The 27,716-nt window shown below is 61.5% G+C and overlaps 1 protein-coding gene across 25 annotated transcripts in view; it reads right to left on the reverse strand.

Annotated features, from left to right (window-relative positions):
• Window positions 1-927: 927 nt before the first annotated feature.
• HDLBP (high density lipoprotein binding protein) overlaps window positions 928-27,716 on the reverse strand; it is a 67,569-nt gene continuing 40,780 nt past the window's right edge. For 23 of the 25 annotated variants that reach the window (XM_021075261.2, XM_085000795.1, XM_021075257.2 and 20 more), the window contains 25 exons: window positions 26,934-27,091; window positions 25,820-26,035; window positions 20,247-20,453; window positions 19,946-20,161; window positions 19,502-19,708; window positions 19,242-19,349; window positions 18,436-18,540; window positions 18,112-18,190; window positions 16,479-16,618; window positions 15,428-15,532; window positions 15,188-15,301; window positions 14,512-14,598; window positions 14,284-14,415; window positions 10,358-10,576; window positions 8,403-8,624; window positions 8,096-8,314; window positions 7,470-7,608; window positions 5,784-5,938; window positions 5,192-5,296; window positions 4,860-4,994; window positions 3,797-3,940; window positions 1,937-2,122; window positions 1,688-1,804; window positions 1,462-1,590; window positions 928-1,379 (listed from right to left, as the gene is read on the reverse strand). In XM_021075261.2, coding sequence (XP_020930920.1) covers window positions 1,293-1,379; window positions 1,462-1,590; window positions 1,688-1,804; window positions 1,937-2,122; window positions 3,797-3,940; window positions 4,860-4,994; window positions 5,192-5,296; window positions 5,784-5,938; window positions 7,470-7,608; window positions 8,096-8,314; window positions 8,403-8,624; window positions 10,358-10,576; window positions 14,284-14,415; window positions 14,512-14,598; window positions 15,188-15,301; window positions 15,428-15,532; window positions 16,479-16,618; window positions 18,112-18,190; window positions 18,436-18,540; window positions 19,242-19,349; window positions 19,502-19,708; window positions 19,946-20,161; window positions 20,247-20,453; window positions 25,820-26,035; window positions 26,934-27,091 — 3,731 coding nt within the window. In that variant the 3' untranslated portion in view covers window positions 928-1,292. The other 2 variants (XM_085000802.1, XM_085000801.1) reach the window with 2 other exon arrangements.

The raw sequence follows: 27,716 nt of genomic DNA on the forward strand, positions 1-27,716 counted from the left end.
TTCCTTCTACCCCGTTTATGGGGCCTACACACGGGCACACGTAAGGCTGCTGGGGCTCCCGGGCCCTTGCAGAGGCAGCCGCAGTCAGGCTCGGGGTCAGCGAGTCTCGGTCCCACTCCGGAGCTGCAGAGCTGAAGGCCTCCAAGCTCTTTTCTGAGCATGAGAAACCCCGAAGGGTGGGGCGTGGGCGCCCAGGGCACAAGGCGGCTTCTCTGGGAAGTTGGTACCTGGGTGATACTGAGAACTGGAGAGTGGCCCAGTCACTCGCGGTGCAGAGACAGGGACCCAGACGGCCAGAGCTGAGGGCCTGTCCTTGGTTTCCACGCCACACGACACAGGTGTCTCTGCTGCCAGGGCCCCACCTTGCCCTCACCCCGACTCCCCAAGGCCTGGGGCCCAGCCCCTGGGATGAGCTCCCCCCCCCGCCCCGGCCTCCTGCCCGGGAGCACCGGGCGCCTGGTCCAGGCTGCCAGCCTCTCTCTACCCAGGACCAGCCAGCCTGCCTCCTGAGCAAGCGGCAGAGGGCGGCCGGGGTGGCACGTGCACTCCCTGCTGTGGACTGGCGCACTGGCCACCGGCCACCCGTGGGTGAGGGAGGGCGCGGCCCCCCAGCCCCCAGGCCCAGGGAAAGGCCCGAGTGCTGGGGAGACGCGGCCGCCGGCTGAAGTAGAGCAGAGGCCCTTCCCGCCCCCGTTGGCCCTTCGTCTGGGCGATGAGACCAGGCAGGGCTGAGCCAGGCCCGTCTGAGACCCGGCTCTCCCTTCTGGCCTCCTGGTGCCTGTGGCTCCGCGGCCGCCCAGCGCGACCAGGCCTCCCTCCCCACCCTGGGGCCTGGGCAGGTGGGCCTCACGGCAGCTGGAAGGAGGCTCAGGACCAGAGGCGGGGGCAGCGGGGGCAGCGGGAGCTGGGAAAGGAAGAGGGCAGACGTTTTGGCTTTTAGAAAGTCAAGGACATTTATTTCCTGAGGTCGTGACACAGGAAGTGGACGCGGCCGCAGCTGCAGCGCTCTCCCGGGGAGGCCGGAGCCGGGGCAGGCCGGGTGGATGACGCGGGCCTCCGCGGGGCTCGTGCGGCCGCCGCCCCAGCACAGAGGTCGGGAGCAGAGCCTGTGCCGGGGGCGGCCAGGCCTGAGACCCGGCCGCCAGGGCGCGGGCCACGCCGGCTTCGCTGTGAGACCTCGGGGAAGGGGCGTCAAGAATTTGCGGAGGGTCCAGCCGCTGGGTCGGATTGAGACGGACCATCGTGTGGCGGGTTCAGGTCAGCAGGCTGGAGAGGTTTCTGCTTGTCGAGCATTATCGCTTGGGGCCCCAGGGGAGGGTCTTGGGGGCCACCTGAGCCCCGAAGCTGGGGAACTCCTCCGAGCTGCTCATGTCGGGGGCCTGCGGGGAGAGGGCCGCTTTAGGGAGGCGCCGCCCGCACGCGCCCGGGCGAGGCGAGCCCAGGACGGCGGCAGAGGCTCACCTTCTCGCTGCTGCTGGCGGTCCAGGGGGCGTCCCGCACCACGAAGCCCCTGGACGGCGCCTTGGCCTCCTCGTGGGCCGGGGGCTTCATGTACAGCTGCAGCGCCTCGGTGTCCACCACGTCGGCCAGCTGTGGGCGTGGGCAGGCGGGTGGGCGGGCGTCAGTTTGCCGCGGGGGCCCTGCCCCGCCCGCCCCCACCCCGGCCCCCGGCGCCCCCGGGACTCACGTATTCCTCCTCCAGGTTGAGGATGTGGTCGATGGCTTCCTCCACGTTCTCCGGCAGCCCCGTCACGGTGACGCAGTTGGGGTCGGGGGCCCCGCTCTGCGGGAAGCGAATGTCCACCTGGAAGGAACAGGCACAGCCGCTGCGACCCCGGCCGACCCCACGGCTCCCCGTCTGGAGCCGAGTGCGCGCGGAGCCCAGGCGGAAGCCCCACGGCCCCTCGACCAGCCTGGCGGGCTGCTGCGGCCTCACCTTGAACTCATCCATGATCTTGCGGATGGCTTTGCCGCGGGCACCGATGATGCGGGCGTGGACGCGGTGGTCGAGCGGCACGTCCTCAGAAACCATCTGCTCGAGCTCCCCCACGATCTTGAGGATGGCGTCCCGGGCGGCCTCGGTGTTCTTCTCGTAGCCCGTGATGGTGATGTGGTCCTGCGGCTGCGAAAGCAGGGCTGGGTCGGCAGAGGGGTTCCTGCCCGGCCCCACGCAGGGGACGCGGTCCGGCGGGCGGACGCCAGCAGTGGGCTGCTCGGCTCGCCTTGCCGGGCAAAGCGCCCCGCTCGGCAGAGACGGGGTGGAGAGGAACACGGGGAGCGCCGCCCACCCTCCCGCCTCCCCGGGGACGCACAGACACACAGGCGGCCCGCTCCAGGGACGCCCCCCGTGGGCCCGCAGCTCTGCCCCACCCCTCAGGGGAACGCGCCAGGCCCCTCGGGACGGGCAGAGCAAACGGTCACTCAGGGCGGGAGGACGCCAGGAAGGACGGCCTCAAGCCGCGTTCCTCGGCTGGGAAAATGATGATGCCCACGCGGAGAGAACGTGGCGCGGCGGAAAGGACCAGAGGACAAGAACGGAAACTCGCAGAACTCCAGGTCACACCAGGACAGCGGCCAGGGGCCCCTGCCCTGGTGAAGCAAAGGCAGACAGCGGGAAGCCCAGAAACTTCCCTCGCCCACCAACTACACAACAGCCACAGACAGACTGCAAGTGACGCACGAGTCTCACAGGAAGAGCTGTGGATGAAGAAGACACCACCACTCGACCCCACGTAGCCCGTGGAAGTGAACTACAACAGTCTAAATGCTAACCGGTACCTAAAACATTGATGCTTCTGTGGAAAAATGGAGGGAAAAAAAATGTAGCGAAGGCAAGAAATTCAAAAGCTAAATTCAAGATCAAGAAGATCAAAAAAGTGAAAAATGAAGGAGGGCAATTCCATCATTGTTACTTTTTGCTTTTTAGGGCCGTACCTGCGGGGTTGGACGTTCTCGGGCCAGCGGCTGAGTCAGAGCTACAGGTGCCTGCAGACACCACAGCCACAGCAACGCTGCCAGTTACACCACAGCTCGTGGCAACGCCAGATCCATAACCCACTGAAGGAAGCCGGGGATCGAACCCACATTCTAAGGGATATGAGTCGGGTTTGCTACCTCGGAACCACAACGGGAACTCCAGGAGGACAGTTTTATAAGCAGAAGTACCTAACAGGCACAGTAGGAGTTCCCGCTGTGGCAGAGAGAGGGTTAAGGGCCTGGCATTGCTACAGCTGCTATACAGGTCACAACTGTGGCTCAGATCTGATTCCTGGCCTGGGACCTCCATGTGCCATGGGGCAGCACTGCAAAGAAAGCCCCTGGCGAGGGTGAGTGAGGGTCAGAGCAGGGAGCAGAGAGGAGGCCAGGACGGAGGCCAGCGCTAAGAGGCTGGGGAGGGAGGCAGGTTCAGCAGGCGGCCCGCCACGAAGCCCAGGCACGGGCAGAGGCTTGTGGGATATGCTGGCCAGAAGGTTCCAGTGACTCACTGCCCGGCACCTGGGCCAGCAGAAGACCAGGCAGAGACCAGCTCCGCTTACGCAAGGCCGGGCGGGGAGGTGGCCCCCACCGGACCTGGGTCCGAGAGGGTGGGGACCCAGAGGCAGGGCTGCGGGACAGCGCCCCAGGTCCTCAGGGCGACAGACGGGTCCAGGAAACCTCACGCGGGTGGCCTGGGCCGGAGTGGGGCCCAGACCCCAACCACACTCAGATCCGCAGGGACCTGCCCGCCTGGGCACCCCCTGAGTGCCTGGTCGCCGTCCCCGGGCCTGGCGCCCCTGTGCCCGGTGCCCGTCCGTACCTGGCTCCCATCGTCCTTATCAGGAAACTGGATGTTGACGTCGTGCTCCAGGCGGATCTGGGTGATCACCGCCCCCTTCCGCCCGATGATCTTGGGGTGGTACTTGGGGTCAACGGTGACGCTCAGCTTGAAGCTCCGCAAAGCCTGCAGACGAGACCGGTGAGCGCGAGGCGAGGGGAGGGCGCCGCCTCCGTCTCGGCCTCCAGCATGGCGCGCGCCCCGAGCACACCCGTCGTCAGCTCTGGAGCCAGAACAGCCTCTGTGCCCCCTCCCGCCAAGGGCACAGGTCCTCAGAAGAGGGCTGAGGTTGTGGGCGGGGGGCCCCAGGCCGGGCCGCTCCCCTAACTGCGCAACGGAGACCGGAGACAGGAGCGTAAGGACAACACCGCTCCGGGGCTTTGGGAGCCGGGGCCCGAGAGCCAGCGCAACGGAGCACAGATGCTGCGGGACGTGCCCGGCCAGGCGCTCAGCTCGGCCTTGGTGGGAGGACGGACCTCCGAGCCTGCGGCCGGCCTGAGCCAGCGACTGGCGAGGTCCATGGGCCCTGCCCCATCGCCAGACCCCAGGAAGGTCCCCGGGCGAGGACCCCGTTATCCCCCAGCATCAGTAACGGGCCCCGGGTTCCCGGAACCACTGCCCCTGCAGTCCTCCAAGCGCCGGCGCCACAGAGAGGCTTGGACGGCGGAGCCCTCTGGCGCCCCCAGGACCGCACGGTCACACGCGGGGCCTCTGCTGGCAACAGCTCCCAGGCCCCCAGCTGGATTTTTCCTGGGAGGCTGGAGGTATCGCCAGTGTCTGCAGATTTACCTAAATAGCCATCAACTTGAAGTCCCAACCATGTCACCATTACCTTAAAGAGAACGGATGGCCCTGTCCCCACCGCCGCTTCCCATTAAAGCCCCCCAGCCCCCAAGACCTCTGGACGCTGGCTACTCAGTGGGGCCACCTGGCTCTGTCTCCCGCCACCTGATGTCACCAGACGAGGAGCAGCCCAGGCGCTGGACACCTCAGCAGGTCTGGCACCTCCCACGTGTGGTCAAGGAGGTGGCCCGCAGGCGCTCACCCGGTCTTCCTGCTCCGCCTGCAGCTCCTTCACCCGCTCCAGCAGCCCAGCCTTGGCCCGGTCCAGGTTGGCAGCCAGGCCCGTGATGGCGATGACGCCTGACTGCAGCTCGGGGGCCGGGACGTGAATATTCACCTGTGGGGGACAGGCTGGTGCTCACCGGGGCCCGCAGCACGGGCTCGGGTCTACCTGCCCGCCCGTGGGGGTTGGCGAGCCGTGGTCAGCGCCCGCCCGTCACTTTGGCCAGGGACACGACGGCGGGCTCGGACCGGGAGGGTGGGGGAAGCCTGTCCCTAGGGAGGGCCGGCGGGGGCAGGGCCCACGAAGCCCACCTCAAACTCGTCCATCATCCTGCGGATCCCGCTCCCCTTCTGGCCGATGATGTACCGGTGAAGGTCAAGGGGCACCTCCACCTCAATGGTGACGGGAACCAGGGCCTGCGGGGAGCGGCGGGTTAGCCCTGTGAGAGCCAGTGCTCTCTATACGCTTCGTACTGTTCCGCCGGACGGAGGCTGCCTCCGCCTGACTCGGCAGAAAACACAGGGCCGGGTGTGGAGGCCGCCCTGGCGGCAGCGTCTCACAGCCATGGGACCACCGGCTCCTCCCAGTCCCCACTCCAGCCTCGGCCACACCCTCCACCCTGCCACCTGCTCTCCCCACAGCACTTCCCGCCACTCGACACGGGACAGACCCCTTTCTCGGCCGTCTTCGTCTGCTCTGGCGGGGCCGTGCTGAGGACAGCACCCCCGTGGGTGGCGCTCAGTACGTACACGGACCAGGTCCCGTCACCGTCAGCGGCACAGCACCGAGGGGGAGTCTGAGACCCGCCAGCCCTGCAGTGCCAGCCAAGGCCCTCAGGGTGCAGGGCTGAGGGGACAGGTGCCCCCCCGCCCCGACCCCCAGGGAGCAGAGCCTCCGACGCACCTCAAGGGCCTCCTTGGCGGCCTCGCACTTCTCCTTCCGGCCGGAGATGGTGATGATGTCGCATCTCCTGGGGGAGCCGGGCTCGGCCTCCTTCCCGTCTCTCCCCTCCCCGGGGTCGTCGCCGTTCTCCTGGACGGCTGGCTCCGTGCCGTGCGCTGAGGGAGAGAGAGGGGCAGCTCGACCTGCGGGGGGGCGCCAGCCCAGGACGCCCTAGGCTCGCAGCTCACACGTGCCCAAGCACCAGGCGAGCGTGAGCGCTGGACACAACAGCCTAGGGCACCACGACCCATGACCCTGGCCTGAGGTGAGGGGGGAGGTCAGCTCTCAGGCTGCTTTTGTCCTTTTTAAAATCTTTTTAGGGCCGTGCCCGCAGCCTGTGGAAGTTCCCAGCCTAGGGGTGGAATCAGAGCTGCAGCTGCCAGCCTACACCACAGCTCACGGCAATACCGGATCCTTAACCGCCTGGGCGAGGCCAGGGATTGAACCCACGTCCTCTCGGATACCCGCCAGGCTTGTTGCCGCCGAGCCGCGACAGGAACGCCTTTCCTCTTTTTAAATTAAAGCACGGATGGAGCCCCGACTCGACCCCTAGCCCGGGAACTTCTGCATGCTGCAAATGCAGCCCTAAGAAGAAGTAATAAATAAAGTACGGGTGATTTATGACGTGAGGCCAATTCCTGCTGCGCCACAAAGTACTCAGTCAGAGGCGTGTGTACGTTCTTTCGCATGTTCTCGTCCACCGTGGTCCACCCCGGAGACTGCAGAGCGTCCCCTGTGCTGCACGGCAGGACCGCACTGCTCCCCCAACCTAAGCTACCAAAGGTCTCTTTGCGACACCTTGCCTTGCTTTGCGGTCGGCTCTGCTTGCAATCGAAAGAGCAGGCCTTGCTGTCTCGTGCTTCCTGTCAGCGTGACGTACCTGGCCCGTCCACTCACCTTTCATGCACATCTATCTTATATTCAAAGTCACTTTCCTGTGGGCACCTTGCAGCTGGGTCTTGTTTTCACGGGGTGGGTGAGAACACAAATTTGCCTACGTCTTCACACTGTTCTGTGCGACCCTTCTTGAATGTGGAATTGTTTCAAGATTGGAAAGCACACATTCAAGTGTGAGGCATAAATGTGACAAAAGTGATCTAACTAGTTTTCTACTCTCAGGGGACAGGACAAGCTCCAGAGAAGACAGGGCTCCGAGTGCAGGGCACAGGGCAGCAGAATGGGGGAGGCCCTCCTCGTTCCAGCGCAGGCCTGAGACACTAGCTGGATCCCTGTCCCAGCACACATCCTCCCTGACCACGGGCTACCCCACCCCACCCCCAGAGGCACCAGCACAAGGTGATAAGCAGGACACCCTCCAGTGGCTCAGTGGCCACCTCACAGGGGACAAGCCTCACGGGGCAGACAGGCGGGCAGAGAGAAGCTGCTGCTGTGAACAGAGCCCATCACATGGGCACTCAGAGGCCGGGCAGCAGCTTAGAATCCCTAGAACACTTGAAGGGCACCTTGTCCCCCTGGAGGCAGCCAACACAGCCCACCTTCTAGGGACCAGGGAGGGACCTGGGCCTCTGGGAGCCCCCAGGACAGCTGGACACCCGTGGTGCAGCACTGCGAAGGAAGGGGCTTCACTGTGACACCCGCCAGCTGCCCGCACCCCCCTCCCCAGGTGCGGGCCAGGCACACACCCACCTGGGTTCTCCTCTCTGTCTGGGAATTTAATCTGAACGTTATGGTCGCGAGTTATCTGCTGGATTCTGGAACCTTTGGGGCCCATGACCGAGCGATGGAACTTCTGGGGAATGGCGCACTCTATGGTCACCTGGGCTTCCTGGGGGGACACGGTGGCAAGGTCAAATCCACATCCCAGCCTTCCCAGCCACTTCCCCCCGCCCCCGCTGCGGAGGCGAACCCAGAGCTGGGCGGGGGCAAAGGGGAGGCTGCTTTCTGAGAGGTGCCCTCAAACCACAGCACAGAAGGCACTGACGCTGGCTACCAGCTGGGACCTACCAACACCCCACTTCTCTACTGGAGGGCCCCCTGGGCCACACGCGTGAGGGGCTGCTAGGTGCCACCCCCACAGGTGGCATCATTAGCCAGGTGGCAACTGGAGGCTGGGCTGACTCCACGAGGGCGAGGCTATGGGGACTGGTCCAGAAAGCCCGAGGAGCTTCCACCCGGCTTCTCCGGGGGGAGGGCAGGCGGGACGGAGGCTCCGAGCCAGAGCCTGGCACCTGCGGAGAGGCCATGCGGGGCTGCCAGCTGGCCTGCCTGTGGGAGGGACGCAGAGGCGGCCCCCGCCCGCCCCGGGCGCCTACCAGGTCCTCGATGATCTCCTGAATGCGCTTCTTGGCCGCCTCCACGCAGTCCTTGGCCCCCTTCAGGGTGACTCTGTCGCTCTGCGTGCCGGAGCGGGGGAAGCTAACCATCACCCCGCCGTACTCCTCCGCGATCTCCCGCAGGACCTGGCCTCGTCGGATGACAAAGTGACGGTGGTGCCTGGGGTCCACCAGCATGAAGTCCTCAACCACGTTGTCCTGCGGCGACAAGACGGGAGGAGCGTGAGCCTGCCGCTGCGGGCGCCACGGGCGCCGCCGTGTCGGCCCCGCCCCCACCAGGCCTCACCAGGTTCTGGATCAGGGCCTCCAGCTCCCGCTGGGCCTCCCGGACGGCGTCCTCCCTGCCTATGATGGTGATCAGGTCCTGGTCCTTGTCCTCGGCGGCGGGGAAGATGATGCGGGCCCCGGTGCTGTCGCGCACCTTGCGGATTTTGCCGCCCCCTTTGCCGATGAGGAACTTGTGGTATTCCGGCTTGGCTCGGATGTCGACGGTGAAGCTCTTGGTTTGCTGCAGAAACGAACCCCGCGTACGGCGGCCTGAGGGCAGCGGCCCGGCCCCGGAGCAGGCGGATGGGGACCACGGGGACACACTGTCACCGCCCCTCTAAGCGAGGCTGCACACACGGACCCCAGACACTTCTGCGTTCCCCTCCGAGCTCAGAGACACGGAAGAGGGAACGGCGGTAGCGACCAAACGTGCGCAGGCTGCACTCCAGCCGCACCGGCAGAGGGGCCGAGGCGGGGGTGGCCTGGGGCTGCACCCGCCCAGCAGGCAGCCCTGGGCACACACAGCCCCCAGGAACGGGCGCCCTCAGGCCTGTCAAGCAAGCAGGGTGTGTGCACCCACAGCCTCAGGCCTGGAGAGGCCCAGGGCCACCCGCGCCCCGCTCGGTGGCCTCCCTGAGATGCCCGCGGCGCCCCGCCCACGGCTGACAAACCCACTCGGTGTGCCCCCCGCCCGCCTCTTGTTTAGACACCGGGCCCCCGAACAGGAGCGGTCGGAGGGCATGGAAGTTGCCAGCGTGCTGCAGGGTGAACTGAATCAATTCTCCTACCTTTAAGCGCAGCCTTCACAAGACACTGCTGACGCTCACAGCGCAGCACTTGAAAAAGCTGCGAGTTAGGGGAGCCCAACCTAGCAACGCGACACAGACAATACATCCAAACCACGTGGGATTCGCCTCGGAAACGCAGGGCTGCGTGCACAGTACACCAATCTAACCTCCTCTAGCAAAGGAAAACCCAGGTGAGCCAGTCAAGGGACCACTCTAAAACCCACTCCTGACAGAAGCTCTCCGCAAAGCCGGACAAGAAGGCACTTCCTCAACCCGAGAAAGGCACTGCTCGAGGCCCACGGCTTGCCGCACACGCAAAGGGCCGAGGACGCTCCCCGGAGCCACCAACAGGCAAGGCCGCCTGCTCGCAGCCTGGCTGCTTTCCACCGTAGGGCCACACAGCCAACAAGGCGCACGGGCGGGCGGACGGACGGACGGTCAGAGAGTGATGCAACTGCCCATCCGCAGACGGTGTGCTCCACATCCCAGCGTCACAAGGACCCACAGACCACCCTGGTGCGAACAAGCGAGCTTTGGAGCAGATGCTCGCCGCAATAGCTGAAAGCCCAAACGCCTAAAACAGTACCATTTGTCACACCATCACCAACCAAAACAGACAGACGCCAAACAAAACGTGAACGAGGTGTTCACGCTAAAAGCTACACAACGCTGATGAAAAATCAAAGCCTTCAACAACGGAAGCGACGGGGACCGGAGGTTCGAAACTGCCAAGACAGCAATTCTCCCCAATCCGTCTTTAGATTCCCATAAGCCCAGTCAAAATCCTGTAGGATTTTTGCCTCTGGAAATTGACCAGCTGGTCCCAAAATGCATGTGGAAGGGCGCGGGATCTAGAGCAGCCAGAGCAATTTCGAAAAGCACAAAGCTAAGGACTCCCCAGAGGCCCCTGGCCCTGTGTCTAGCTGAAGTGGGCAGACTCCAGAAACAGGCGGGTCTGAAGAGGGTCACGGGAACCCTGGTCACATGACCTTGATCTCAGCGCGGGTCACACGGATGCGTGCTCACCACACCTCCCAGCTCCCTGCCAAGATCTCCTGCACACGCGAGGGAACAACCCAAGCGACAAACCCAAGGGCGGATTTTCTAGGCCGAGCCCGTGGGCGCCCGGCCCCGAAAGGCCCTGCGGCAGCAGCAGGTGCACGACGGCCCTCCCCGCGGTGCTCACCTTCTCCTCCGCCAGGTGCAGGAGCTGCTTGCGGGCCTTCTCCACGTCGGAGGAAGGGCCCCTGATGACCACGGTGTCGCTCCCGGAGCCTTCCACGGGGAAGTGGATGTGGACGCCGCCGCACTCCTCCATGATGGAGCGGATGAGCCGGCCCTTGGTGCCGATGAGGGCGTTGTGCAGCCGGGCAGGGATGGCGACCTCCACCTCGGCGATGTTGGCCTGCGTCACACACAACACAGGGGAGCCTGCGTCACACACAACACGCGGAGCCGAGCCAGGATGCCACGCTGAGGGTCGATCCCCCGTAAGCTGGGCCCCTGCCTCCGGTCAAGACGCAGCAGCAGGACTGGAGTCATCGTCCACGTGCAACAGCGCCCAGACCTCGGAGGAGGAGACCAACCAGGCCCAGTCACTGCCCACGGCCAAGGTCTGCATCCAAGACGCAGACCCGACAGCCCAGGGAGAGCGGCCCGGGGCACGGCAGCCCCGTGTGCTGACATGTGCGGGCAGACCCCTGGGGAAGAAACAGGGGCTGCAGCTCCAGGCCAGCTGCCCACGCTATGGGACCTGGAGGGGTAAGTGGTCCCAGGTCAAGCACGGCTGGACCCCACCTAACAGTCTGCAAAGTAAGTCCAAAAAGGAGGAAGCTTTTTTAAAGCACCTTAACGAAGCTCAAAAATATTTATAGGAATGAAAAAACAGCCAGCATCCACCAAAGTTAACTCTGTAATATTTGGCATCCAATAAAAACAAAGGACATGCAAAGAAACAGGGAGAAACAATCGACAATGAGGAATGAACCATGGAAACCAACCCAGAAACGACACCGATGTTGGAGCCAGTGGGCCAAGGACACCACAGCAGGTGTTTTCATGTCACCACACCTGGCAAAGAGCTAAAGGAAAGACCGAACGTGCCGAGCACAGAAACCAACGGCCCACCTGCTGACGCCGAGCTTTTCTCTACAGAACGACAAGCGACAAGGTCCTACCGTTCAGCAGAGGGGCCTGTACTCAACATCCTGTGGTAAACAACAATGGAAGAGAACGTGAAAACACGCTCGCAGACCGAGTCACTCTGCTGCAGCGCAGTAGACACAGCGGAGCAGATCGACTCCACTTCAATTAAAAAAAAGGGTTCAAGTTGAACTTTGAGAGGTGAAAACAGGATCTGGAAAGAAAAAAAAGACTCGGTGTGACCACAGAGAGAGCAGACACTGGAGAAAATTAATAAACGCTAAAAGCTAAGGGAGAGAAGAAAGCGCTCCCCTTCCCATCCGAATAAAAAGAGCTCCGGTCAAGCTGCCCAAGGCCAGGTAACGCACGTTTCTGAAGAGAAAGACAGAAAAACAATGACCCAAGTATTTCCAAATTTGACGACAACTCTAAACTCTCAGCTCCAAGGAGCTCCGTGAACTCACGGCAGGGACACACGACATGACATGAAGACGAGGCGCGCTGTGACTTGCTGCAGCTGCTGACACAGCCGCGCCGTGAGCTGGAGGAGCAGGAGCGGCGTCAGGCGCGTCGTCAGAAACCACGCGTGTGAGAAGACGCTGCGGCCGAGGCTCGGTACCGAACGAAAGCCCGCCAACCTCAGGGTGTGGGGACACAGGGACGCTTGCCCCGGGCTGGTGAGGATGCTGGATGGGGCAGCCCCCGTGGAAGATGGTCTGGCTGTTTCTCATAAAACCAAACACTCCCTTTCCTATGCGATCGCGAAGAGGAAGAATCCAATCTGAAAAGGCCGCATCCTACTCCAGCCTAATGACACTCTGCAGGAGGCAAGCTCTGCAGCCAGTGGAAAGCTTGGTGGGTGTCATGGTTGGGGGAGGCGGGGGGGGGCGGCGAATGGCTAGAGCGACAAGGGACACCTTTAAGTGCGTAAATACATAATATTTTCTTCTCATTTAAAGCTCCCTAACAGGGAGTTCCCGTTGTGGTGCAGCGCAAATGAATCTGACTAGTATCCATGAGGTTGCAGGGGCTCGATCTCTGGCCCAGCTCAGTGGGTTAAAGATCTGGCGTTGCCGTGAGCCGTGGTGTAGGTCACAGACGAGGCTCAGATCCCGTGTTGCTGTGGCACAGACCAGCAGCTATAGCTCTGATTTGATCCCTAGCCTGAGAACGTCCATATGCGGAAGGTATGGCCGTCAAAAAAGCAAAAAAAAAAAAAAAAAAAAAAAAAAATTGAAACAAATCTCCTAAAGAAAGGTTTACAACTCGTGAACATAAGACCTGATGACAAAGCCCAGTGTTTGGGGGCAGCGTGGAAGCCCCCTGCTCTCCAGTCCTCATACTGCAGTTCCAGTCACATCCAGGTGCCCGAGAAGCCAGGCTGTGATGAGCTGAAGATGTATATACACTGAACACCCGAAAGCAACCACTCAAATAAGCCAAGAAGCACATCCGACAAGCCAAAGAGGAAAAGAAAAGGAATCATAAAAACACCTACTCCAAAAGGAGGAAGAAAGAGAACAAGGCAGGCAGGATCAACAGAAACCAAACAGCAAGACAGTGGATTTAGGGAGTTCCCGTCGTGGCTCCGTGGTTAACGAACCCGACTAGCACCCATGAGGACTTGGGTTCGATCCTTCGCTCAGTGGGTGAAGGATCCGGCGTTGCCATGAGCTGTGGTATAGGTCGAAGACTCAACGGCTCAGATCCCACGTGGCTGGGGCTGTGGTGTGGGCTGGCAGCTGCAGCTCCTCTGTGACCCCTAGCCTGGCAACCTCCACATGCCGTGGGCGTGGCCCAAGAAGGAAAAAAAAAAAAGACAGTAGATTTAAACCCAGCTACTGGATGCCTGAGGTGGCCGGGGTGGGCACAGGGGAACGAGGTTGTCATCAGTCTCCACTCCGGGAGACGATGAAAACTTCCCGACACAGACGGCGGGGACGTGCACAAGGCCAGCGTGCCAAGGGCGCACGCCAAGTTCCGGCCTCAAAGTTACCACAATTTAAAACTGAAAAATTATAATGACGTCAGGTACAATTCTTAAAATTCACATTAAATGTAATTCAATTAACAGGTGCATGAAATGAAACATGCAACATACCTGTATAATTACTAGTGTAATTAAATATAAACACCATTATCTAAAAGGCAAAGATGCCAGAACGAATAAAAAGGCAAGCTGCCTGGAAGAAACTCACCTTAACACGAGAAAGGACAGATTTCAGAGAATAATGCTACGTGGATTAAAACGAGGTCCTTCTGTGATGATGCAAATCGCACACATTAGGGAGGAGAAAGACAAAGTAGCCAAGGACAGGACGCACCGCGACACATGCGACGCTGATTAACCAGACAAATCACATTAGAAAAAGCCCCTTGAGGAGTTCCCTCCTGGCGAAGCCTCGAAGCTCAGACAAAAGGAGCTCCATCTCCTATGACGACGCACCGCCCAGAACTAGAGGAGGCCCCGAGACGCGGGCCGACACGAGGAGTCTGAGCCAAGAGTGGAGCCAAAGCAGCCAGACCCGCAAGAGGAGACGCGGTGGCTTCCTCCACACAGCAGAGCGGGAGGTGAGAACGGGTCGACTGTGGCAGGACAGGACGTGTGGATGGGGGCGCCGCGCGGGCCCGGGGGGCAGAGGAGGCAAGGGAAAGGGAACGAGGGTATCCTGGGGACGGACGTGCGTCATCTTCAGCTGGAGGGGATCTCAGTGAGGTACACGGGTGTCAAAACTTTAAACACGTGCCGCTTCTTCCTATTAATTTCTCGAGAAATCGAAAAAAAAAAGGGCCACACCTCCAGAGCGCGACCCTTTCCTAGCAGCCGTGGCGGACCAGCACCGCCGGGGGAGGGCTGGGGGAAGCCCCCGAGAGGCCCGCCGGCCCACCCGGCCCCACGCCCTCGGTCCCAGGCTGGGGCCCGGGGCACCGGGATGCTCGACCGCGCCCCGCCAGGCAGCGCCCTGTTACCAGGTCTTTCTGGATGGACAGAATGCGGCTCCGGGCAGCCTCGCAGTTGGCTCGCTTGCCTGTGATGACAATGGTCTCTGAGTTGCTGTTCTCGGCGGGGAGGTCGATCTTGGTGTTGCTCTCTTCTCGAATCTGCGAGGACAGAGGGCGGTGAGGAACGGCCTCCTGGCTGAGGTGCTGGGGCAGGGCTGGGGGTGGGGCAGGCTTAGGAGGCGTGCGGCCAGCCACCTTCTTAATGTTGGCCCCTCCTTTCCCGATGATGTTCTTGTGAAACTGCTTGAAGATCGGAACAGAAATCGAATAGCTGTTTTCCACCTGCAAAGAGAGGAGCCGCACGGTCACCCACGCTGAGTGAGGCGCCCCTCTGGCCCCTGGGGCCGTGGCGTGGCGGGTGGGGCCCGGCGGGCAGGGACACAGACCCGACCCCACTGCTCCGGATCCAACCTGGAGGGTCGGCCCCAGGACCGGCGACACACCGGACAGCGAAGCACCTGGTGTGCAGGTCAACTGGCCAGGCGGGCAGCGGGGGTGTCTAGGGCACACCCAGGCCCCCAGGCCGAGGGGCGGCACAATCTCCAGGAGACCCTCCCGCCACCTCTTGGAGGTGACCCTGAGCCGAGACCAAGCTCACAAGAACCCCGGGGCCTTCTCAGCAGCCACCCTCAGCACCCTGCAGACAGCCCAGTGCTTGAGGAAGACCAGCCATCAGTGAGCGACCCCTCACGCTCACCACTGTGGGCTCCCCGCCTCCTCTCCCCCGCACCCCGCACATCTGAAGGCCCCTCAGACCCACTGACTCCACAGGACAGAGAAGGCTCCCCGTGAGCGTGGGCTCCCAGTGGACCCCCCGGCCCACACCACCGCCGACACTGTCACACAACAGAGGACGGCCAGCGGCTCCTACCAGATCTGCCACCATCTTCTGCATGTATTTCGTGCATTTTTCCACCTCGTTCTTGGGCCCCCTGAGTTGAACAATATCGCTTTTCTGGGCTGGGTCTGGAAAGTTGATGATAACCTAGAACAAGTCAGCAGGACGCCGAGCTCAATTATCGGTTGAGGACTGACCCCCAAAGGCTGAATGCCCTCCCCTGCGGTCAGACGAGCCCTAGGGGCTAGAGCTCGCCCGTGGGAAAAACGGTACCTCCGGGAATTTGTCCCGAATCTCTCGGATCCGCTCCCCCTTCTGCCCGATGATGGTGCGATGGAACCTCTGCTCGATGATCAGATCCTTGGTGCGCTCGTTCTCCTACGGACGCAAGCGGCCGGGGGCGCCAGTGAGGGCGCCGGGCGGACCTGCAGCGCCCCTGCTCCCTCCAGCAGGGGCCTCACCGCACGGTCCACGGGCCCCGTGTTATTCTCCCCAGCAAAGTACAACTAGAAATGGAGCATAGGGCCCTTCCCTGGAAGCAGCCAGTCAGTGCGCAGCCCACTCAGCACCTCTGCCTAACAAGAGCCCGTGAGGCGCGGCGCTCGGCCGAGTGGGGAGCCACCCCTCCTGAACGCAGGGTGGCTCAGACGCTTCCCTGTGTGGGGATCAAGGAAGAAGGGGTTGGAGTTCCTGCAGCAGCTCCGTGGAAATGAACTGTATGCGTGTCCAGGAGGACACAGGTTCAATCCCTGGCCCCGCTTAGTGGGTTAAGGATATGGCATTGCCGTGAGCTGTGGTGTAGACAGGCAGCTGTAGCTCTGATTCAACCCATAGCCTGGGAACTTCCATATGCTGCAGGTGCGATCCTAAAAAGACCAAAAAAAAAAAGAGAAAAGAAGGTCGAGAGCCACGCCCTGTGCTGACCCCATGAGAACGTCAGGCGACACCACAGAGCAAAAGCGGCACACGGAGAAGAGCAACAGCCGGACAGCCCAGCAGATCCTGGGTCAGACTGGTGTCAGGTCAACAGAGAAGCGAGGCACAAGACGCCCCAGGGCGAGAGGCTGTGTGTCTGCACCGACCCAGAGGACCGAGCCGAGCCGAGCCAAGCCGGTGCGTGTCCAGCCCCCACCCCCGGCCCCCGGCAGGGCGGGGCACCAGTCTGGGAAGGGGAAGCAGCCCCCAGAGGAACCACAGCAGCAACTCTCAACCCTGGCGGTGCAACCACCACCGGGACCCCTCAGAGTCCAGGGCTGCCCCCCACCCCACCCCCCGCCCCGGGCGCCCGGGGTCTGGCGAGGCGGAGGCCCCAGGGCGGGCTCACCATGCGGGAGGCGAGCTCCAGCAGCTCGCGCTTGGCCTGCTGCACGCCCTGCGGGTCGCCCTCGATGCGGATCAGGCTGCTCCTCTCGCTGTCGGGGGGTATGCGCACCGACACCTTGTACTGGTCCTTGATCCTGTTTACTTGGGGGCAGAGCAGGCGCTGGGACGCGGCCCCCGCCCGGCCTCACGCCTCAGGGCTAGACCCTCACCTACCGCACGCCCGCATCCCCCGAGAGCTGAAGGGACCCTTGGCTCGGGCCACTCAGCTCTGGGATGCAGCTGGCGTGGGGGCAGCGGGCGCTGTAGAAGCTTTGAAAGGTCCAGACGTTTCTAACGAGGAGATAGACCAGTGTGCGGAAAAAAAGCCTCTGTCGTCAGCTCCAACCCAGCCTTTGCAAAACCCCTCCTGTCGCCTCCTCCGGATGGAGGACGTTGCCCACCAGGTAGCAAAGGGGAGCCACCTCCCCAGGGGGTCGCTGGGGAAGGTTCTAGGCAGAGATGGCCATGAGCGTGAGGCCGCCCTGTTCCACATGGGACTGCGGAGGACAACAGCCAAGGACGCAGAAGCTGGGGGCGCAGTTCAGGTGAGAGAAAACGAGGGACCTGAACCAGCAGCAAGAGACAGGTCCTGCGAGCTCCGGAGAGGGTGCTGCACCCGGGAGCAGAAGGCCCCGTCTGCTCAGAGCTGCGCTTGCCGAGGCTCCGTTTGCTTCGGAAAGCCTTACGGCCACCCCAACAGTCAAAACCAGAAGCAGGTTTCTGGGGCCGGCACGGTCCAAGCGGGTGTGCCACGGGCGCAGACCTAGTCACTCCGGCGGGTCCTCGCCCACCTTTAGGAAGCCCAGAGCGTGGAGCAGCAGCAACCAGCCCACGTTCCCCCGAACAGAGGAAGGGCCACGCGAGGCAGAACCCCGAGAAGGCAGGCTTGCAGATGCCTGCTCTCTATACTGGGGCGTCTCTGCAACCTTGGGGGGACCCAGGAATGGCGGCATGTTCGCCCCCTCCCCAAAGGTCACCCGCAAGAGACAAAGCCGCCCCCACGCCCTGCAGCTGAACCACGCAAAGGAGTGGATTTAAAACCCCACGGTGGGAGTTCCCGTTGTGGCGCAGTGGTTGACGAATCCAACGAGGAACCATGAGGTTGCGGGTTCGGTCCCTGCCCTTGCTCAGAGGGTTAAGGATCTGGCGTTGCCGTGAGCTGTGGTGTAGGTTGCAGACGTGGCTCGGATCCCGCATTGCTGTGGCTCTGGTGTAGGCCCGCGGCTACAGCTCTGATTCGACCCCTAGCCTGGGAACCTCCATACGCCGTGGGAGCAGCCCTAGAAAAGGCAAAAAGACAAACAAACAAACAAAAAACCCCACGGCGGATCCAAGCGCAGCGTGCAGAGCCGTTCCTGACGCCCCACCACGGGGCTCCGGCCTGACACGGTTCCATGTGACGTTGGGCCTGGCCCTACAGACCCTCCCTGCGCTGCAGCAAGTTTTTAACCGGGACGGAAGGCTGCAGGTCAGGGGCGCGTTGGGTGGCGAATACTTGGGGCCGGGAGAACCCGCAGACCCACTCCAGCAGGCCTGGCTGGAACCGGTGGACGCGCCTCTTGGGCGCCCCCTCTGCCCGCCCCCCCCTCACTCACTGTTGGCCCCGCTCTTCCCGATGAGGTGTCTGTGGAACTTGTGGTCGATGCTGATCTCCACGTAGTCCATCCGGCTCACCTGCGGAGGGCACGGGGTCCGTGGGGACGGAGCCGAACCGGCCGTAGGCCGCTGCCGCCACCACCCTTCCCACAGGCCGCCTCCAGAGACCCTCCTTCCAGAGAAGGCTTTGTCTGACCCTCCTGGACGCTGGATGGGTGGACCCATTTCAGAACCCGCCACTCACCGCCCAGTGCACCCGCCCGCGTCTCCAGGTCCCTCTCGCGAGGGCTGCGCCCACTGGGCCAGCGCAGGGGGCCCCTCACCAAGTCCTTGACCATGGCTTCGATCTGCTCCTGGGCCGCGCTGACGTCCTCCGTGGGGCCTTCCAGGGTGATCCTGTCCTCGCCTTCTGTGAACTCAACGTGAACCTGCCGCCAACACGAGGCCGGCCTGTCAGGACAGCGCCGCCCAGCCCAGCGAGCCCGAGGCCCGCGGCCGCCCTCCCGGGCCAGCAGCTGATCCCAAAGCCCTTCACACAAACGTGTGGCCACAGACACCATGAGACCACCGTGATTCTGGTCTTGAGCGCTGAGTGGGAACTGCTCAGGTCCCCGGTGCCGGAGAGGGGCAGGACAGGTGACGGGGGCCACGAGACCTCACCCAAGTCCACCGGCCCAGGGACAGGCCACCCACCGCCTCCCACACGCCAGGGAAGGGCGACCAGGTGGGCTGAGCCCACAGAGCAGGCCTCTGCGGGGAGCAGACACGACGCGTGCGCTCTCGGCTACATCCATCCTGGTCAAGGTCACCAGACCCACTGCCCCCCCGACGAGCGCGGGCTGGAGGACTCAGCAACACCTGGGTCAGTTCTGCTCCACAAAATCCACTACCTACTCAGTAGTTACGCCACCACGGCCAATAAATGCGTTCTGAGGGAGTCATTAAACTTAGCAAGCCCGTCTTTTTCTGCTTAAAAAGATCCCCCGCTGACGACAGATATTTTTAAAAATGCCTACTGCGCTTCCTTAACTAACCGTGGGACGCCTGTCACACACACCCGAGTTTTTAAAACGTACACCAACCGTCCAAGCATCTCCAGGGCAAGCCGGAGCCCGAGGCGCCCCCCTACCTTGGGCATCTGCTGGGTGATTTTGGCCAGGTTCTGACCCTTCTTGCCAATGATGAAACGGTGAAGCCAGGAAGGAGCCGAGACGGAGGAGACCGTGAAGCTGTTGGCCTAGGAGCACCGGGAGACGGCAGGTTCGTGGACGCCGCGCCAGGGGGCTGTCAGGGCTCCGGCGGGTGAGCGCTCCCGTCCCCCCGACTCGGCCCCCGGCTCCAGGTCCTGGACGTGCCCGCCAGGAGGCCGACGCCACAGGGAGCCGTTACCTTGGCATAGACCTCCGTCAACGCCTGCCCCAGCTTCTCGGGCTCGCCTCGAAGGATCACAGTCTCGGAGGCGCTGTCTGAAGGTGGGATCTCCACAGAAACGCCGGTTCTTTCCAGAATCTCTTGCAAGGAGTTGCCCTTGGGGCCGATGACGTACTTGTGCTGGGACTTCTTCACCTCGACCGCGATGGTGGTGGTCTTCTTTTTCTGAGGAGAGCGCCCGGGCGTCGGAGGGAGGGCGGCCAGCGCGGGCGCGGCCCTCGGCCTCTGAGCCGCCCCTGCGGGCCGGGCCGCGGCCTCAGACGGGGCCCTGGAGAAGCGGCGGCGTCGGGCCAGAGGAGGGCTGCGCTGCGGGAGGGAGAAAGCGCCCAGGCCCCGCCCCGCGGGAGCGCCCCAGACACCTGCGGGCCCTGGCCGGCACCGCGGGGCCGCCGCCCGGCCTACCTTCTCCTCGTAGATCTTGCGGATGCGAGCCACGGCCTGCGCCAGCTGCTCCTTCTCGCCCGTGAAGACGATCTCGGTGCGGTTGACGCTGGGCGGCGGGATGTTGATGCGCGTGCCCGTCTCCTGCATGATCTCGCTGACCAGCCGGTTGTAGGGCCCCGCGATGAAGGGGTGGAAGGCCTTCTCCACCTCGAGCCGCTCCACCGCACGTTTGTCCTGACGCGAGAGGCCACGGCCGTGAGGGCGCCGCGCCGGCCAGGGCCCCGGACGGCCCGGCCCGGCCCGGCCCGCCTGGCCTCACCTGCTCCGCGGAGATGAGCAGGACCTCGTGGCGAGCCTTCTCGATGCCCTCTTTGGTGCCGGTGATCCTGATCTGATTGCTGGCGTCATCGGGGCGTGGGATCTGGATTTTGGTTGCGGTTTTGAGCTCCAAGTCCTGCAGTTTCTCTCCGTTTTTGCCGATGACAAAGCGATGGTGCTCTTTGGGGATGGCAACGGTGGCGGAGGCCTGCGGCGGGAGAAGACCCAGAGGAACAAACCCTCCCGCCAGAGGCCCCCGGCTGGAACGCCGTCCGCGCCCGCCCTCGCCTGGCCGACCCCAAGCCGCCCTTCAGGACAGCCTCGGGGGGGACGTCCCGTTCTCGGGGAGGAGGCCCCAAGCCCCAGGCCAGAGCAGGTTCCGAGGGACACCCGCGGGCCCGCGGCACACCTGCGGCCACTACGGGGACTCGTTGGCGGGGTGTCTTCTCGGCCCAGCTAGAAGCCGTCACCAGGACCGGGGCCTTCAAGCACGGCACCTCTCTCGCCTCCCTCTCAAAGGCCCCCGTGCCACGCCAGGGCTCGGAGGACAGCACGCACCGGCCGACCGACCCGATTAAGCTTTGTTTCTAGAGCGCTGTGCTGTGTTTTCAGACGCCAGTGCGCCACGTGCTGACAAGCCCTCCTGTAGTCCCTTCTACGCCACTTAAAACAGACAACTTATTTGAGGGAAGAAAACGAAAAGTATCAAATCCTTCAACCAAGGAGTCAGACAGCTAGAAATTAAGCAAATTTCTGAGGTCACAGAGGAATCTGGGAGGAAGGCAGAGGTTTCCGGTCTTCCTGAATCTGTACAGAAGACAGTCTTCAACCAGGAGAAGGAAAAAAAAAAAGGACGAGTGTGAGTTAGGGTCCCAGCGCTACTGCAGCAGGCATCACAGCAGGCACGACTCAGCAGCAGCCTCCTCAACACGCACAACAAACAGTGAAGCGCGACTACCCAAGGGCCTCAGCTCCCAAGGAGCACCGTCAGCCAGCAAGCCCACGGGCTCACACGCTACGGCCCGGAAGGTTTATTCTAAAACGGTCCAATGTTGGGAAGTCTATTTATACAGCTTACCATCTTCTTAGAGCTAAGGAGAAAAATGAAAAGACCCTCGCCACAGAACTCAAATCCTTTCGGGATGAGAATCTGCAGGAAAAAATCAACACATACATACATACCTTCTTTCTTTTTTGGTCTTTCTAGGGCCACACCCACAGCACATGGAAGTTCCCGGCTAGGGGTCGAGTGGGCACTGAAGCTGCCGGCCTATACCACAGCCACAGTAAAGTGGGATCCGAGCCGCGTCTGCGACCTCAGCTTAGGGCAACGCCTGATCCTTTAACCCACAGAGCGAGGCCAGGGGTCGAACACACATCCTCATGGATACTGATCGGCTTCTTAACCGGTTGAGCCACACAGGAAGTCCTGGACTTTTTTAACGTGACAAGCTTCGCTATACACACTTCGGCTAAAGCCGTGCTTGCTGGGCAAGTGCTGCCCACACCACTACTTACCCTCCCCTGGAGTGTTTCTCCACGAAAGGAGACACGCAAGAGCAAAACAGACACGAGGCCTGGACAGGAAGAGGCCCGTGAGTGCCCACGCAAGACGCTGGCAAAAGTCTGTACCTACCTGGTTCCTTCTGTCCCCAACAGGAAGGAAAAACTAGGACCCAGAAGCCAACAGCTTTAACTTCCACTGACCACATCCAGGTAGAAGACATAGTGGCAAGACCTCTGACTCCAGCTGCTGGTCAGCACAGAGCAGGGCCGGAACATGTGCCTCAGCAGCCAGAACAGGCCCCTTAGGCGACCCAAGGCCACCTGGAGCAGAAAGCGGGTGACCAAGACTGCATGGTGACAAAGAGAACGGAAGACAGGACGTTTCTGGAAAAGCAGCGTACGGGAGGGTAGTACCTGTACCAGAGTAAAGCCCAGAACCATCACCACACAGAGGACGCTGGCACAGAGAGACAGACCAACAGGTCAGGACCGAAAATCCGGGAACACACCCAAGTGAGCATGAAAGTTCAGAATGGATAAAAACTGCCACTCCAGGCGCTGCAGGGAAACTCTTAACAACGGTTCTGATGACACAGGTGACAGGCACAGGTGAGTGGGTGGAACTGGACCTCCAGGTCTGCACATTCACTACAGATTCTAAACTCGTCCGGAACGGAAACACAAGGACATCTTCACAAGCCCCAGAGGAAACAAGAGGAAGCTTCTTACACCCCCAGACTAAAAAGAAACCTCCCTGACAACCCAAACCCCCCAAGATTAATAAGTCTGACCACAACCAGAATGAAACTTTCACACAGCAAAACACACTGAGATCAAAACACAAACAGCACACGGAGAAACATTACCCAGAACACACGTCACTGACGAAGGAGCCCTAACACCTCGAGCTCGGAGGGGGCTTTAACCCGACCGCAAAGAGCCGGAGAAAGGACAGCGCAGAGAAAATCCCCTCCGACACTGAAAGCAGGCTCAACCTTCTCATCAGAAAAATGCCAAGTCAAAGTCTCCGTAGCTACTTCTCGGAGTGAAAAACCCAAGCAACTGTTACCCTCTGACCAGACGTTTCATGTCTAGGAAATCTATCCAACGCACACTGGGGAAGAGAGGAAACAGCCGAAACACAAGGTGTGAGCTGGGACAGAATGTCTGACAGCAAAAGCCTGGAAGCCACCCGGGCGCCCTTCAGGAGGAAGGCCTGACTAGTGAGCACACACCCGCGCAGCCCCGAGGGGAGCTACCACCTGCGTCCATGCAGACAGCGCCAGACTCTGCAGGGAGAAACCAGCCAGAACCGAGCTGACAGCAAGTGACCTGGTGCTGAGGCTGCTTTTCTGTGCCCACGGCAGGCGGAAGCTCCCAGGCCAGGGACAGAACCTGTGCCACAGCAGTGACACAAACGTTGAGCCCACTAAGCTACCGGACGTCCTTTTGTTCTATTCTCAATCCGAACAACGGATGAAGGCACCGAAGTCGAAGCAAGACGACCTAGCAGTGGAGGACAGGACGAGGGGGTCTCTGAACAGAGCGGACGTGGCTCTGACTTTGCAAACATGAAATGTTGAAGTACTTTTACAAAATCTAAGACACTAAAAACAAATGAACCCAACTCCACATCAAGATGACAGTATAGGAGTTCCCGTCGTGGCACAGTGGTTAACGAATCCGACTAGGAACCATGAGGTTGCGGGTTCGGTCCCTGCCCTTGCTCAGTGGGTTAACGATCCAGTGTTGCCGTGAGCTGTGGTGTAGGCTGCAGACGCGCCTCGGATCCCACGTTGCTGTGGCTCTGGCGTAGGCCAGTGGCTACAGCTCCGACTCGACCCCTAGCCTGGGAACCTCCATATGCCGTAGGAGTGGCCCAAGATATCAAAAAGCCAAAAAAAAAAAAAATGACAGCATAACCTCAATAGAGAGAAGAATTACTTCAGTGATTTTAAAACCTACGATCTCTCATCTAATTACGAGTCCGAGTTTGAACTCACGCCACTTCCTACCCTAAACGCCCAGCTGTCCTGGACAAACAGCTGATCTCAGGTCTGCAGAAGGAAACGGCCAAGGTGAGTCCACAGACCTTTCTGTGTAAAGAACAAGAAAGTGACCGATGCGTGGTCAGGTCAGAAAGCTGCAGGTGCCACCTGGAAGGCATCCCCACTGGCCAGAGAGGAGACAATTTCGGCATAAAGAACAACTAATAGGAGTTCCCATTGTGGCACAGTGGTTAACGAATCCGACTAGGAACCATGAGGTTGCGGGTTCGGTCCCTGCCCTTGCTCAGTGGGTTAACGATCCGGCGCTGCCGTGAACAGCTCGGATCCCGCGTTGCTGTGGCTCTGGCGTAGGCCGGCGGGTACAGCTCCTATTGGACCCCTTGCCTGGAACCCATATGCCGTGGGAGCGGCCCAAGAAATGGCAAAAAGACAAAAAACAACAACAACAAGAACAACAAAACAGCTAACAAACACATCGGAAGATCACAGAGACACTAAAAAGGTCCATGGATCGCTAGTAAAGACGCCAGAGCTCCAATGCGGTCCACAAACTCAAGAGACGAGGATCAGTTACCGACCCCGCACTTCCCACCCGAACGCATTCCGGTCCTTCACAAGCACGCCACCGACTCAGGCGGGAGAGGCGGGAACGCCCTCTCTCGCCGCCTCCGGCGGACTCCGGCAGCGAGCGGAAAGGGCTGGCACAACCAGCAAGCAAGAGGTGGGCCAGGAGCTTCACGGGGACGGACCTGGCTGAGGACCCCGGGCTCTACTGGTCCACCTCGGAGTCGGAGCCGAGCACCAAGCACCACCGGCATATTTTCCTGCCACTCACACAAGGTGAACGTGGACGGAACCCGGAGCTTAGCGCCGTCTGATGGATGGGGAACCAACCTACACCTGCCTGGTCCCCCAAAACACATCAACGGCAGTAAGAAGGGGGCCCTGCTGAGGAGTGAACGCGCAGGCGGGTCTCACCGGGCCCGGAGGCAGCTCCACTGGGAAGGCCTGGCGCAGACGGGCTTGGGCGCGGGGAGGCTAACACACTCCCACTAGCCTTCCTTAGGCCGTGACCACCACAGAGGTTACGTTTAATTCAAGCGGGCCACAAGGGAACAGTTACGCAGAGGGACTAAGGTGTCTGGGGCTTGCTTTAAAGTAATGGGGCGGGGCAGGGGGACTAGAAGGGGACAAAGGCCTCGGATCTGTTCTCTCCCCGCCCGGGGCTCAATCACAAAACAGTCAAACATCCACTGACTAGAAGACAGCAGCAAAGGTCTGAGCGCGTCCTGCACAAGAGCTGGGCCGTGAGACCCCTTGGACACACCTCGCCTTCCCACCCTTAGACTACGGCCGCGAGGCCAGCAAGGGCTGGGGAAGGCCCAGGGCGCCACAGGGCCGAGTGAGTGCCAGCGGGGAGCGCCGCCCTCCGAGGCCCGGGCCGGGGCCCCTGGTGCCTCAAAGTCCCATCTAACCGCCACATCAAGAGCCCGCCCCCCGGGGGGCAGAACCTTCATTTCTAGCTAAGCCCGTCTCAAGCTCTGTCGGTCCTACAACATTTTAATGATTATCTGCATTTATCTGAGCCTCTAGGTGAGGCCACCTGGGGAGCAGGGCATCACTGGTTTACCTGTTTATTACGATGGCTCCCAAACAAGGTCCAAGTGCCGGCGTCAGACTGCTAAGGACTGTGGAGCCTGTGATAGCCACGCCCAGGGCCTGGGGACGTGTACCCCACAACGCACGCACCCACTGACTCTCAGAGCCCGGACTGGGACCTCCGACCTACGCACGCGTGTCCTGACTCCACCATCTGGACGAGCGCAGGTGAAGTATCTGGAACCCTGGCACACGCCTTTGACTTTCAGCTCACTCACCCCAACAGCCAAAGTGGTAGCTGTCCTAGTTCTAGTACAGAGGTAGCAGGTTCTCAAAGGGTCAGGAGGCTGCAGGTGCTGAGCCCCTCTGCACTCTGGCTCGGCCCACTGGAGGGAAGAGTCTGAGGAAGTCCCGTGCCAGCAGGGCCCCTCCGGGGGGACCTGGCCTGGGGCACACCCACCTGAGTCTGCAGCCGAGCGACAATGTCCTTCCGGGCCTTCATGACGGCGTCCAGCTTCCCAGAAACCATGATGGAGAGGCCCTGGTCTTTGGCGAGGGACAGCTCCAGGTGAGCGCCGGTCCTCTGCATGATCTCGAGGCAGATTTTGGCTTGTTCACCTTCTCCAAACTGGTTCATGTCCTTGTACTTCCTCTCCTCCAGGGGTACGTGGAACACCTGCTCCGAAGCGGTCCGAAAGGGGAGGTTACGCCTGTCCGGGACAACGAAGCACCACCTCCCCGCGGCTCCGAGGCCAGAGGGAGCTCAGAGAGCCGCAGGGAGAGAACGGTCGACAGGAGGCTGCCTCCTGGAGAGAGGAGCCCCACCCCGCAGGAAGACGGGAGGGGCTGGAGGTAAGAGCCAGCTGGGAGGCTGGGCAGAGGAGGGTGGGAGGACTCAGCTGGGCAAGCTGGAGGTGAGGTGTGGAGGGTGGGCAGGAAGGAGGGAGGGATGGGGGCCTGTGGGCACTGCGGGGTGTGGCCGGTCCCTCAGCCCACCCTGCAGTGCAGGACGCATTCTGACGGGTGACTCTGGGGCTAAGGGTGGAAGCAGGGCAACCAACAGCATTCTGGTTTGGGGCTGGAACCCCCAGGCAGACTGGGCGCATTTGCCAACTGGGAGGATGGCGGGAGGGACACCGAAACACAGCTGGTCATGGGTCTCAGGTGTGCGGTGGCACCTAACGTCCAGGGCCCGACATCAGCGGCACAGAGCACGGAGCCTGGCAGGACCCCCGCTCCGGGAAGCAGAGAAGCGGACTAGTGGAGACCCCGAAAGCCAAGAGAAGAGAGAACGGCTTCAAGACTGCGGGACAGAGGCGGCAAGGACAGTGTGGGTGGGTGGGAGCAGAGATGAGAAACAGAAGGGACCACCCCTGCTGGGGGTGGTGTGTGTGCCTGCGCGCGTGCGTGTGTGCCTGTGTGCGGGTGTGTGTGTGCGTGCGCGCACAGGAGTGTCAGGAGACTGACCTGATCCGAAGGCCTCTTCTCACACCTAAAGCACTCACACTTCAGTGAGCAAAGATGTTACCTTTTCCTACTTGGAGAGGCAGGTGAAGAAAGAATGGAACGGCTACCTGAGTGATGACGGACGCCTTGATGGGCCGGATTTTGTTGCTCCAGGCGCCGGCAGGTTCCTGGGGGTTTTCCAAGCAAGCTGCTTTCTCGGGGAGCGGGGGGAAGGCATCCTTGTAGGTTGGAGGGTCGCTCTCCTCTTCTGAATTTAAAGTGGCAACTGGACCAGCCAACACAGAGGGAGCACAGTACTTTCAACATGAGGTGAAAAAATACTAGGAGGGCTTTATGTCAAAAAGAAAAGGAAAACAGAAAAAAGGCCTAACTGCTGACAACTCCCTCATCCTCTGACTCAGTCAGGGGAAGGGCCCAGCAGGTCAGCAGGCCCATGCCCTCAGGTCCAGTGTGTGACCTGGAGAGGCCAGACTCTGAACCCAGTGGCACCCCTGTCCCAACACCTCCCCTAACGTGGTGAGCTCCTTCGAGCCTTGACAGAGTTTTCCGCCCTCAAGAGTCTCATTCTTTAAAAAAAAAAAAAATCACAATCAGGACGATGCCTGGCACATAGCCAGCTCTACAATTTGCAGAACAAAATAATGCTGCTGCCCAGCACTGCCCATGAGCCCTCTGGGGGAAACCCCGGCGGATTTCCCACTGAAACAGGCCGTGCTGCGCTGGCCTCCCCTCCCCTGCAGGAAGCACTGCCTCGTGGAAATCAGGTCCCTAATAATGAACCACCTCCATCCTCCACGGCACCCCAACTGCTCACGTCCCTGACCCATTAACCCCGGTGCCAGGAACACAGGAGTGCGACTGTGCAGATACCCCCGATGTCGGGGGCTGAG

This window comes from Sus scrofa, chromosome 15, assembly GCF_054392235.1.
Source record: "Sus scrofa isolate SSC_HxYL_T2T_F1_AM1 chromosome 15, Sscrofa_HxYL_maternal_Yorkshire_Landrace_v2.0, whole genome shotgun sequence".
NCBI classification, from domain to species: Eukaryota; Metazoa; Chordata; class Mammalia; order Artiodactyla; family Suidae; genus Sus; species Sus scrofa.